The sequence below is a fragment of the Penicillium lagena genome, assembly GCF_028827675.1.
Source record: "Penicillium lagena strain IBT 129212 chromosome Unknown utg000005l_segment0_segment0, whole genome shotgun sequence".
Taxonomy (NCBI): domain Eukaryota; kingdom Fungi; phylum Ascomycota; class Eurotiomycetes; order Eurotiales; family Aspergillaceae; genus Penicillium; species Penicillium lagena.
This window is the reverse complement of record NW_026623226.1, coordinates 1,609,546-1,621,091: the sequence shown is the minus strand read 5'-3', so window position 1 is coordinate 1,621,091 and position 11,546 is coordinate 1,609,546. Positions and strand designations below refer to the sequence as shown.

At 54.5% G+C, this 11,546-nt stretch overlaps 6 protein-coding genes across 6 annotated transcripts; 3 read left to right on the top strand and 3 right to left on the bottom strand.

The window, feature by feature from the left end:
* Positions 1-411: 411 nt before the first annotated feature.
* Positions 412-3,425, bottom strand: N7510_007355 (uncharacterized protein; the record flags this gene model as incomplete). Its single annotated transcript, XM_056979280.1, has 3 exons — positions 412-1,455; positions 1,510-2,156; positions 2,213-3,425. The coding sequence occupies 3 exons, from the start codon at positions 3,423-3,425 to the stop codon at positions 412-414; spliced, it is 2,904 nt and encodes a 967-aa protein (XP_056832323.1).
* Positions 3,426-3,968: 543 nt separating this feature from the next.
* On the bottom strand, positions 3,969-5,278 carry N7510_007354 (uncharacterized protein; the record flags this gene model as incomplete). The annotated part of the gene is made up of 2 exons (XM_056979279.1): positions 3,969-5,123; positions 5,186-5,278. 2 exons carry the CDS (start codon positions 5,276-5,278, stop codon positions 3,969-3,971), a joined length of 1,248 nt encoding a protein of 415 aa, XP_056832322.1.
* An 831-nt stretch (positions 5,279-6,109) lies between these two features.
* Positions 6,110-7,375, top strand: N7510_007353 (glycoside hydrolase family 64 protein; the record flags this gene model as incomplete). Its single annotated transcript, XM_056979278.1, has 1 exon — positions 6,110-7,375. One exon carries the CDS (start codon positions 6,110-6,112, stop codon positions 7,373-7,375), a length of 1,266 nt encoding a protein of 421 aa, XP_056832321.1.
* Positions 7,376-7,445: 70 nt separating this feature from the next.
* Positions 7,446-8,514, top strand: N7510_007352 (uncharacterized protein; the record flags this gene model as incomplete). The annotated part of the gene is made up of 3 exons (XM_056979277.1): positions 7,446-7,486; positions 7,551-7,756; positions 7,868-8,514. The coding sequence occupies 3 exons, from the start codon at positions 7,446-7,448 to the stop codon at positions 8,512-8,514; spliced, it is 894 nt and encodes a 297-aa protein (XP_056832320.1).
* A 40-nt stretch (positions 8,515-8,554) lies between these two features.
* N7510_007351 (uncharacterized protein) lies at positions 8,555-9,458 on the top strand (the record flags this gene model as incomplete). The annotated part of the gene is made up of 2 exons (XM_056979276.1): positions 8,555-8,672; positions 8,737-9,458. The coding sequence occupies 2 exons, from the start codon at positions 8,555-8,557 to the stop codon at positions 9,456-9,458; spliced, it is 840 nt and encodes a 279-aa protein (XP_056832319.1).
* Positions 9,459-9,513: 55 nt separating this feature from the next.
* On the bottom strand, positions 9,514-11,349 carry N7510_007350 (alkyl/aryl-sulfatase; the record flags this gene model as incomplete). The annotated part of the gene is made up of 1 exon (XM_056979275.1): positions 9,514-11,349. One exon carries the CDS (start codon positions 11,347-11,349, stop codon positions 9,514-9,516), a length of 1,836 nt encoding a protein of 611 aa, XP_056832318.1.
* Between the last annotated feature and the right edge of the window lie 197 nt (positions 11,350-11,546).

Sequence of the window (11,546 nt, the reverse complement as noted above, 5' to 3'; positions counted from 1 at the left end):
AGTCTCATATGTGCTAGTACGCAATCCAACAGCCGTAGTCTTGTCAGTGGCAGCCCCAGAAACAATGGTTCTTAGTTCTACTGTTACTGGACTTGTTGCCGGCTGTCTGTGGCAAGCAATCATCGCCTGTGCAGGAACAACTTCGTGGCAACAAAGCGGCAAGAACGGCCTACTCCAAAAAAGGACATTATGATCAAATTGCGTGGGTGTTTCCCGGAGAAGTAACAGAAACAATCACAAACGCCAGTCAGTCTTACTTAAACAATGAACAATGCCCCAACAGTTCTCTAATCAAAATGTGGCAGAAGAATACTCAATACGAGCAAAAAAAAAGGCTCCAAAACGCGGCCAATGCTCTACAAAACAACACCACCTCGAAATGAGACTCCAGGACAATAGACACGTCTCAACTCAGTCGCGGGTGTGGCCGGTCATATCGGCCGTGCTCTCGATTCCCTCCCACGGCAGCTCATCCTCGTCATCATCCATGTCGAGCTGGCCAAGGTGACGATTTGATTTGTCGGTAGTGCCAGTAACATCCGCGACATGGGACATGGTCGTATCAATGCCAATCGACTCGAGGGTCATTTCCATCTCCTTCGCGGTCATCTCATGCCCGCTCTGCTTTTGACCTTCCAGGACGTCGTAGAGAGAATAAATCTGGTCGGATTTCATGTCGATATCCTTGAGCAATTTATCGATCCTCTCCAGGAGCGACTTGCGCTGTCGCTTGCCGAGAGATACATCGAGCTTGTTGTAGGCGCTTTGGTATGTGGCCAACTGCATCTTTAGATGAGAGAGCTCGTCTTCCAATGCCTTGAGGACGGTGGCGACAGCAACAGCTGGCGGCTGGGAAGGGCGGAGTGTGGGTTCTTCGTTGAAGGGTGACGGCTTGGGCATGCGTTCCGAGACGGGAACTGGTTTGGGAATCTTGATGGACTCATGGTTGCAGGTCCCATCCTTGGTGGAGTTCTTGCAGACCATACAGTTTTTGCCATCATGTTGCGCAATGCTATCGAGAGCCTTCTGGGCTGCTTCAGGGAGTTGCGAGGGGTTACTGGCACCCAGATCCGTGTGGTGGAGAGTGATATCTGGAAGGATGAAAGCGGACGTCATGTCCTCAACGTTACGGCGCTTCTTGCGACCAGATGTGGACGGCAACGAGTGATCGGAATACCGTCGAGGTCGTTCCACAAGAGGAACAACGAGACTGCTATCTCCATCGGTGGTGACCCTAGAACCAGCAGTGATGTCACCTGCAGCCGATGCGGGTCGTTGGATCGAAGGTTTAGGCTCTCGTAGAGATGACTTGCGTGGTGCAGGTGCCTTCAAGATGCTTTGGCGAGTGGAGTTAATCGTGTCCTGAATAAGATCGGTTGGTGCACTCGATCGACGTTGCTTGCGGGCCAACCGTTCTTCTTCCAAAGTCTTGCGCAGGCGCGAAATCTCATTTTCCTATAGCATGAATGATTGAGCTATGTCCGCAGGATTAGGGGATGGGGTACTCACGTCAATAACACTCAGCAGGGTCAAGTCACCCTCGGATGAGCTCTTGGTGCGCTCAGTCACCTCCACTGGTCCGCTGATGTCTTCCACAACCACACGTTTGACACGTTGCTTGCTGGTATTCGGCTGCTTCCTGCTCTTGTTATCGGACCTTCCTGCTCTAGAACCCGGCGCGCGCTTGGAGTTAGGCATGTTCAGAGAGAAAAGAGCCTCTTCGGCACGTTCCCTCTCGAGCCGGGAAATTTCCTTGTCAACTTGGGCAGAAACTTTTGCACGGGAATCATCTTGGCGCTTCTTGGAGCGGGAACTCTTCAATGCCATATCCTTCGTACTGCGGCTCGTACCCTCACCGTGCTCAGTGTAAAATTGACTGTCTTCTGCGTCCGTTGACGCGGAGCTAGCCTCCGAATCACGAGTGTCGGGCTCGCGACTTGAGAACCGAGAGAGTTGAGACTTGAGCTCTGTGTTTTCCTGTCTGAGATCTTCGTTCTCAGCCTTGAGTTCGCGAGATTCCAGATAAGCGGCTCCCAGCTGAGAGATGGCGGACTCTCTTTCGTGATTCAGGCGCTTGATGGCAGATTCTTGAACCTGAGCTTTTCTGTCTGCAATGTCAAGCTGATTCTGTAGGGCAAAATTGGCTGCTTCTAGCTCTGTAAATGACAGGTTAGCTAATAACACTTAAGAGGGCAAACTTTTTGAAGCTCACTCTGATTCTCGCTTGCCAGTCGTTTCGATCCTTTCCGGTAATCGCCCTCCTCCGGCTCGTACCTCTCCGCTTGACTAGGCTTGTTTCCTCTCAAGACCGCATTCTCTCGGCGGAAACCTTCCAACCTCCTCTCTGCATCTGCTTTGGCCCTCTCAAGCTCAGAAACCTTGTCCTGGAGGAGTCTGAGAGAAACGAACAAAGCCTTCTCATCCTCTGGAATCGGCACTGCATCCAGCGGTACGTGCTGTCGCGAAAGAGACATGTCCGCCTCATCATGCGGCGAAGATACAAATCGAGTAGGGCGCATCTTCTGTTGGCGTGAGAAAACAGGGGTACCGTCTTCATAGACACCGGAAACAAGGTCGGAGATGTTAGGAAGGTCGGGTAGCAGGAAAGACTGTCGAGTCACGGTGTCCCCGAGGCCGTTGGAAGTGTGTCCAGTGTTTGCATTTGTCTTGCGGGGACTGTTCGACGCTTTGCCTGTCTCCTTCGCGAAGGCTTCCCGAGAAGCTCGCTCGACCGCATCCGCAATGTCCTGGGAGTTGTAGCGGTTACCAAAGCGCGTCGAGCGGGTATTGATGGCAACTGGAGCAGGACGCTCGTCCCCAAGAAAGGAGCCATCGTAGCTATCGCGGACTTTGGCGTGCATTTCAGAAAGAGTTCGGCGCTGGTCACGTTGCGGTTTGGACACCTGAGAGCCCATGTTTTCTTTCTGAGCCTGGCTTGCTCGTCGAAGCTGAGCATCCTTGCGTAAATTCTCACTGACTGCGCGTCGCGCCGTGGAGCGCACAGCAGCCTTCTGCGGCGTCGGGTAGTCCACCCGTACAGCGGGCGAGGACGCACGCACGCTGTTTTCAAAGCTCATAAAGGAGTTCCGAGAATCATCCAAGCGCGTCGGCTTGCTGACACCTCGTCCAACTTCAATGGATAAATCGCTGTTGAAAGTGTCTTGGTCGTCTTCGGAGGTTGGGAGCTGAGAGAATTCGGGGAAAGCGCGGTCGAGAGTAGACGTGTTGATGGCGTAGTCGGGTTCTTCGTCGTGGAGAGGGGCGCGCGATCGACCAGGTCTTGTTTTCATGTTAGGCAGGCGAGGGCTATATTCCAATTCGCGTGTGGAAGCCATGGCTTCGTGTTCGGGGTCGAAGTCGGATATGGAGGAGTTGCCGTACGACGCGAAGCTGAGGTCTGAATGAATGGTGTTATCCTGCGACATCGTCGAGAAGATCGCAAGAAACAGCGGGGGAGAGTAGTGATCAATAATGGGAGGCCATGCAGGTTCGCGTCGGAGTGTTGAAGAGTGACAATTGTTTTGGCCCGAATGTTTTGGTCAATGCGCGTCTCGGCACCAACGTGGGTCCAAGGCCGGTTGGAGTGAGCGGGAAATGGGTGTCAGTAGAATTAGAGGAGAATTACAACTCTTATGGAAACCCAGAAGAACAGAAACAGAATATGGATGTATCGCTGTGAACCGTAGTGGGAGAAATGAAGAATGGCAGGCAGGATAGGGAATGGAATGGGTTTGTTTACGGGTGGATGGTCGGAGCCTGAGGCAGCGAATTCCTTCCCCTCGAGTACCAGATACGAACTACATTCGGCAAACCATTATTTCTCACTCAGTCACTTTGCTCAAAACAGAGTTCCATTCAGCCGGGGGTCCTCAACGCCTTGCCTCCAGCTGTTAAATTAACGAAAGAAAAAAAAAATTCGTGCTAATACATCAACTCGTAATACGTGCTCGCGGAAAAAGACCAATGGCTCATGAAGCAGGCTGGGAGAGCTCCAATGGAGATGGTGGTCGCTCGTCCATTGCCGAATGGAAGCTCGACGGTGATGCCGGGGATGCAGCCCGAGGAGTCGGAGTATCCACCTGAATGGATGGCACTCGTCTGATGGTCCGAGGCAGAGGGGTGCGCTCAGCCACAGGACTATCGTATGCAGGCACATCGCCCCATTCCAGATACTCATAATCCGGTGGCGGAGGGATGTTGAGCGTCCCCAGGTCTCTTTCATCGGCTAGAGACAACGGCCGGCTAGACCCGTGTGTTGTGGATCGGCCCAAAGCCAAGGGATCAACGTCCGTCACAGCAGTTGAGGTGCTCATGATCGAGGATGCAAAAGACATGACACGGGAGGTGGCGTCCTGCGGGTCCATCAAAGATGGGTTGGATGAATCGGTGTGTTGCAGCAGAGGACGGTGATCGGATTCGTGCGAGTTGGCCCGAAGGCGCGATCCGTCATGGCGGACATGACCAACATCGGCGTAGCTGACGCTCGACACGCGACGTCCTCGCTCGCGCGATTGATGCTCAGCCAGCACGGCCGATGCATCGATCGAGGTGTTGCTACCATTCCGAGACTGGCGTCTGCGAGCCCGTGACTCTGCGGCCAGCTGCTCCAGGCGGTCCGTATCGCCGCGCGCACGAGCTTCTCGCCGGTCTCGCCGTCGGGCCTCTCGATCAGTGAGCTCTTGTCGTCGCTGTAGACGCAGCTGGTATAACGCCTCCATCTGCTCTTCACGGCGAGCCTCTTGCTCCTCTGCAGTCTCGGAATATTCCACCACCGTGTCCATGCCGCTCCTCTCGCCCTCTCGGCCGATAACCTGCTCCGTCGGCTTCGGGCTGGGGGAGTAGGCCGGCAGCGTGATCACGGAACGGATCGACGTATCACGGTGGACACTCGTGGTGGTCATCTCTGGGCCCCGGCCCGGGTAGGAGGTGTTGTGCTCTCCATCAGGGCCCGGTCGATTCGACACCTGGTCATACCTGGCTCTGCCCGGCGCCCATGTCCTCCATTTGCTCTTGAGGTATTTTCCGGGGAGGTATTTGGGCTCTGAGTATCGCTGGCGAAGGTATCGCAAGCCAAAATAGATGACCACACAGAGGGCGAGTCCGAAGATGATGCAGACGGCGCCCTAGCGGTGACCGGTCGGGTCAGCGAGATTTTTTTTTTTTTAGATTTCTCGGGACAACATACGATGGTGAAGGAGGTGTTCTTTTTGGATGACGAGGCGACCGGCTTGTGCGCCGACGACTTGTCCGACTGATCCCGCTTGTCAGGGAGGTACATCGCGACTGGGCGGGCACCGTCGAGCCCTAGAGAGATGTAATGGGAGACATGGGATGAGTAGAGATGAAAGGAAGGCACCAGGGAACCAAAAAGCGGGTGAGACACGAGATCCGCTATTATTGGGAATTTGGACGCCTCAAAGCCAAGAGGCGAAGTCAGCGCTGGCGTGGCCTGCTTGTGTCCGCAGCTGCAAATCGGTGGCGATCATGTCTGAGCTGCGACATGCGCCTGGCCGTGTTTGCAAGTTTCTGCACCAATTCACCCCCCACTGCAAGGGCTGCCCTGGCCAGATGGGCATCATGACTGTAGGCGCCAGGATTGCAATCCGCCGTGGCGCCGCTTTCTTATTTAGGGCTTTCTACCACCACGGTCCATCCTCCCTTTCTGCTGCTGACTGAAAGGCCCCCGGATCGACACGGCGATCATCTGGCGCCGCGGCATGATCGGGATAGCGCCGCCTTCGAGGATCCATTAGTGACTACTAGATGCTCCGGTTGGCGCACCATCGCTTTTCCCATCTGAAGGATCGACATCGCCGAAATGAAATGGCCGGGTCGGTCCAATCGGGACATTCCATACCATCCACCCACTATCACCGGGCCTAGTCAGCCTGCCCTACTATTCAACTATGTTGACGGCCTCTCGGTAGAGGGGGCCGCACCGGATCCTATTTATCTACGGGTTCGGCAGCTCCCAAGGAAACATACATCCAGCTCTCTCTGTTGAACTTCCGTCTGAGTGGACCCACCCTTCTTCATTGTTTCATCAGGGGCTATACATATATCCCGACAGCCACGCGACAAGCTTCCGATCGGCTGATCATCACCCACCATGGCAACTTTTAATATTGATTTGGTGAACAACACCGGTTCCGATACCGCATATGCCTACATCACCGGCCAGGCCATTGACAATAACAATGCGCTGTTCCTACTGCAGTCGGACGGCACCACAGCCTACTACCCGACCTCGCCGTCGGCGACCGGTAGCGCGCTCTCGGCGAACTGTGCCATTCCCTTAGGCGCAAATGGCAGCACCAAGACCGTCACGATCCCCCATCTGGCGGGCGCGCGACTGTGGTTTATCCGCGACGCCGAGCTGACCTTCTACTTGAATCCGGGTCCCGAACTGGTTGAGCCCTCGTCATCCAACACGTCGGATGTTAATTACAACCTTTACTGGGACTTCTGTGAATTCACCTGGAACGCGGAGCAGCTCTATGTCAACATCACCATGGTGGACTTTGCGTGTCTGCCCATTGCGCTGTCCCTCACCAACACCTCTGGCACAACCACAACCGCAAAGGGTCTGCCTGCTGACGGGCTTGCCACCATCTGCTCCGCTCTGCAGGCGCAGAATGCCAGTGACGGTGCCGGCTGGGACAAGCTGGTGGTAACCACTGGCGGCGCGAACCTGCGCGCCAACTCACCCAACACGGGGATCTCCCTGGACAGCTCACTGTTCAGCACCTACTGGCAGCCCTATGTCACTCAGGTGTGGTCCAAGTACGCCGGTGCTACCCTGTCGGTCGACACGCAGGCTTCCGCTGGTACTCTCACGGCGACGGTCTCCGGCGACACGCTGACCTTCTCGTCCGACTCCATCACCTACGGACAGCCGGCGAGCGCCGACATTTTCAGCAACAGCTCCGGCGTCTTCGCTGTCTCCGGCGATTCCACCAAGGACGCCGTCACCGCGCGTCTTGCGGCGGCGTTTAATCGGTCCACCCTGTTGATCGACACTGCCCAACCCGATAACGAGGTGATTGCCGATTACTATAAAACCTCCATCACGAACCACTACGCTCGCATCATCCACGCGACTGCTCTGGATGGCAAGGGCTATGCGTTCCCGTATGATGATGTGGCCCCTTCAGACGCTACGAATGTCTCCGGTGCTGTCTTCGACGGGAGCCCCAAGTCGTTGACAGTCACCGTTGGCGGACCGACCAGCGACTCTACCAAGAAGAGCACGAACCAGGGTGATAGTGTCCCAGCTCAGAGCGGACAGAACGACCAGGGAAACCACGGTGCTCAGAAAAAGGACCGACTCGCTGGGGTGAAGAAGTTCATGCGCAAGCTGTCGTGTAAGAACTGAGACTCTCTGCATGGAGTGGTGGGCTGGATTGGCGAGAATCTATATATTTTGTAAATAGCTAGCTAGTAGTATGTTCGAGCTGTGTGCTTGTTCCAGACAGCTTCGATTGCGGTTTGTGAATGTGATTTGCCTTCTTATGCCGAAGATATATTTCTCCTAACCCGGTGCCCGTTAGGTCCCACCACCACCACCTTCAGCCGCCTCAACATCTATCCCTTCCAACCTGCATACCACTGCAACACCTGTCCCATCCTCTTCACAACGTGACGAACCCACCCGACCTCGTGCAACGACTCCCCTTCGGTGGCGTGCTCGGGCCCATCCATCACGCCCCACAACGGCCATTAGTTGACCTTGCCTCGCTCGCCTCCTCGGCACTAAGTAAATTAACCAACTGCAGCACCTCACCTCATCACCGGTCCCATGCCCTACCACCCCCGGTCGAGTAAAGGGTGCGGGAATTGCCGTGCGCGCCGGATCCGAGTAAGCGAGATATTCTGTATGCTCCGCACCTCGCAATTCCATCACTGACCCAGGCCGACGAGCAGTGTGACACCGCACGGCCCACCTGCTCCCAGTGTCAGCGGGCCCGATTCTCCTGTCCTGGATACCGCGATCCACAGCAGCTGCAGTTTCGCGACGAGAGCCTGGCTGTCCGGGCGCGAGTTCATGCAGAGAATCAAGAGTTACATTCCAGAGCAACGACGGTGAATAATACATGTACTGTATCGCCACGCTCGATCCCGTCGCCCCTAGCGGAATCATCCATCCGCGATGAATCGGTTTGCTTTTTCTTTCGCTACTATGTTCTCAATGACCTCTACGATATTCCGATTCACCCCAGCGTCTCACAGATGGCCGATCTGGCCGCCGTCAGCCCGGCTGTCTCGGGGGCCCTCGCGGCGGTGGGACTGGCGAGTTTGTCTAACATCAGAAAATCTGCGGGGTTAATGATCACTGCCAATAAAGTTTACACAGAGGCTCTAAGGCTGACAGGGACTGCGTTGCATAATCCAACAAGCGATGCTACTCTTGCGGCGGTGTTGCTTCTGAATATGTTTGAGGTATGCTTCCGTCCATCCCCCGCCCCCTTGTTTGGGTCAATGTTAATAGCTGCAGGTTTTGACATGCCGAGTTAGACACTCCCTAAAATCATGGCTTCGTCATACTCGGGGAGCCATGACTTTGGTTGAGATGCGGGGAGCCGAGCAGATTCAAAAGACAGTCGGGATGCGCTTGTTCACGCATTTACGCGTGCAGATTGTAAGATTCAATATCTACGACATACTACGAGAAGGTGCGATATTGACGAGACAAAAATTAGATCGCTAGCTGCCTGCACTGGCACACTCCCGTACCAGCTCCATTGGTGCAATGGTCCACGCAGGCCATGTCCTTGCGGTCGGTCAGCGACGCCAAAGCCGACGAGCTGGTAGACCTAGTTGCTCGCGTTAGCCAAGTAGTTGTTGACGCGGAGACACAAGATGATATCAAAACTATAACAGAGGCCACCGCTGTAGACCAACTCCTACTACAATGGCAACAGGATCTACCGCCCCGATGGGCCTATCGCAGAGCCCAACCACCGCCAACTCGAAGTCGGAACCAGGCGGATGCAGAAGCTCTCTTCTTCGATGAAACCTATCATATCTATCCGGACGCCTGGGCGTGTAATATTTGGAATTTCTATCGAGTAGGCCGGATCCTGCTCCATCGGTTGATTTATGTTCGCATCCAGAATAATAATTATCCAACTTCACACTCGACAAACGAAGCGCTCAGCAATTTAGCGAGGGAAATTGCACAGAGTGTTCCCTACGCATTGGGACATATTGGGTCTGCAAGAGAAGCAGAAGTCGAATTGACCTCCTCAGTCAACTTTCTTGGAGGCTTCATCGTGATGTGGCCTCTGTTCCTGGCGTCCGATGTAGCCCCCCTGGGATCGGCACTACGCGAATGGGCGATCGAACGCCTGGAAGTGATTGGGCATTGCATGGGAATTGGGAAAGCCCAGTTTATGGCGCGAGTTTTGCGAAATGCACGACAATTCGAAGCCAAACTAACGAGTGGGGAAATTACTTGAAGACCTCGGAGATTCGTTTGTATTCTAAAATAAATAAAGATAAACTGTAAACTATCTACAAAGAACTCGCGATTTTCTTCACTGGTTTCGTCAAGGCGATGAGCTTAGCCACAATCTCTACATCACCGACCGACTTTCCAGAGGCAACAGCCTGTCCATTGAGGATGGCGACAAACTCGGCTTTGCTGAGAGTCATGGTGAGGCCAGCGGCATTATCCGCAAAGCCGGTTTGCTCAGCGGTGTTGCGGACTGTCAGGGCACCATTGTTCAGAATCAAGCGCAACCACGTCTTCTCATCAGTAAGGTGCACGTCCATCACAAAAGACTCCATCGCGGCTCGCAGCCCATCCAACCGAACAGACAAAAGCGTCACCAGTTGTTCTGTTGATAGAGTTGGGCTGAACTCAAAGCCCGATTGCGCTTTCGGATTCGCAGTATTAGAAGACCGCATGTCCATCGCGCCAGTAAGATAGAAATTGCGCCATGTTGCGTTCTCACACCCATACCCAAGCTTATCAAACACGGATGCTAGTGCGAGCCTTGCTGCTCGGTGCGTGGGCTGTGCGGAAACGGCATTGCCTAGCAGGGTCGCAGCAAAGCGCAGGTCCTTGGCCTCTGCGTACTGGGCGGCTTTCTGAATAACGGCATCAACACCTCCCATGCAGTCAACATATCGCTGGCCGAGCTCAGCGGTGGGATACTCCCACAGATGAACGGGGTCACCATCGAACCAACCCATGTAGCGCTGATAAATGCCCTTGACATTGTGACTAATTGACCCATAGTACCCACGGCCATGCCATGCCGATTCCAGAGAAGGTGGGAGAGTAATCTTCTCTGCAATCTCGGTCCCCGTCATCCCCAGATTCATCATGCGAATGGTCTGATCATGAAGATAGGCGTAGAGATCACGTTGTTCCTCAATGAAGGTCTTCAGCTGTTCTTTCCCCCACGTCGGCCAATGGTGACCAGCGAATAGCACATCTGATCTATCGCCATACAGAACAAGCGTCTCATCAAGGTACGAAGCCCAAGCCTTGGCATCGCGCACCAGTGCGCCACGCAGGGTGATGATATTATGCAGGCAATGTGTGGCACACTCAGCTATGAGCAGAGCGCTCTGATCTGGGAAGAAGAAATTCATTTCCGCCGGCGCTTCCGTCCCAGGAACCATTTGGAACTCGATCCGCACTCCATCAATATTCCGGGTCTCTCCCGTCTCGTAGATGGTGTCATTCGGCGGGATGAGCGATGTGATTCCAGTGGAGACTGCCATCCCAAGACCACACCCGATATGCCCATCTGGAGCTCTAGGCAGTCGAATCCCGTACATGAATGCAGCTCGCCGGCGCATGGCGTCGCCCAGGTAGATGTTCTCGCTAGTGGCCTCCTCCATGAACCCGGCCGGGGCAATGATTGGGATCGACGGGTCTGCATTCGCGGCGAGGATCCCCCGTGCACCTCCGAAGTGGTCGGCGTGCGAATGGGAATAGATCAAGGCTTTGACTGGTCGATCACCCCGGTGGGAGCGATAGAGCCCCAGAGCGGCGGCGGCGCATTCCACTGACGTGAGGGGGTCGATGACGATGATGCCGCGCGAGCCCTCGACAATGGTCATGTTGGAAAGATCAAAGCCACGCACTTGGTAAATACCTTTGGTCACTTCGAACAGACCTTGCATTGAACATAACTGTCCTTGGCGCCAGAGCTTGGGGTCCGCTGTCGCAGGACATTCAGTGTTCTGCATGAAGTCATAGTCATCGTTATTCCAGACGTCGTGGCCAGCTGCGTTTTTGATGGAGCATGGTTTCAAAGCACCGACAAGTCCGCGAGAAGCGTTTTCGAAATCGGTGTTGTCGGAGAAAGAAGGCAGGGATTGAGGAGCGGCCATCGTGATAGGCGAGTCGAATCCTTCCCAAAGACGTGGCTTAGGATCATCCTTTTATGCTAGTTTCTTAATCCAAAATTGCCGACAGCCTCGGTCAGATCCACAGAACGATCGTGAGGGATTCATTCAAACGTTCCATGTCGTGATCACATTGGTTCCATCCAGAACTAGGCTTAGATAATGCGACGAGTCGACTGCCC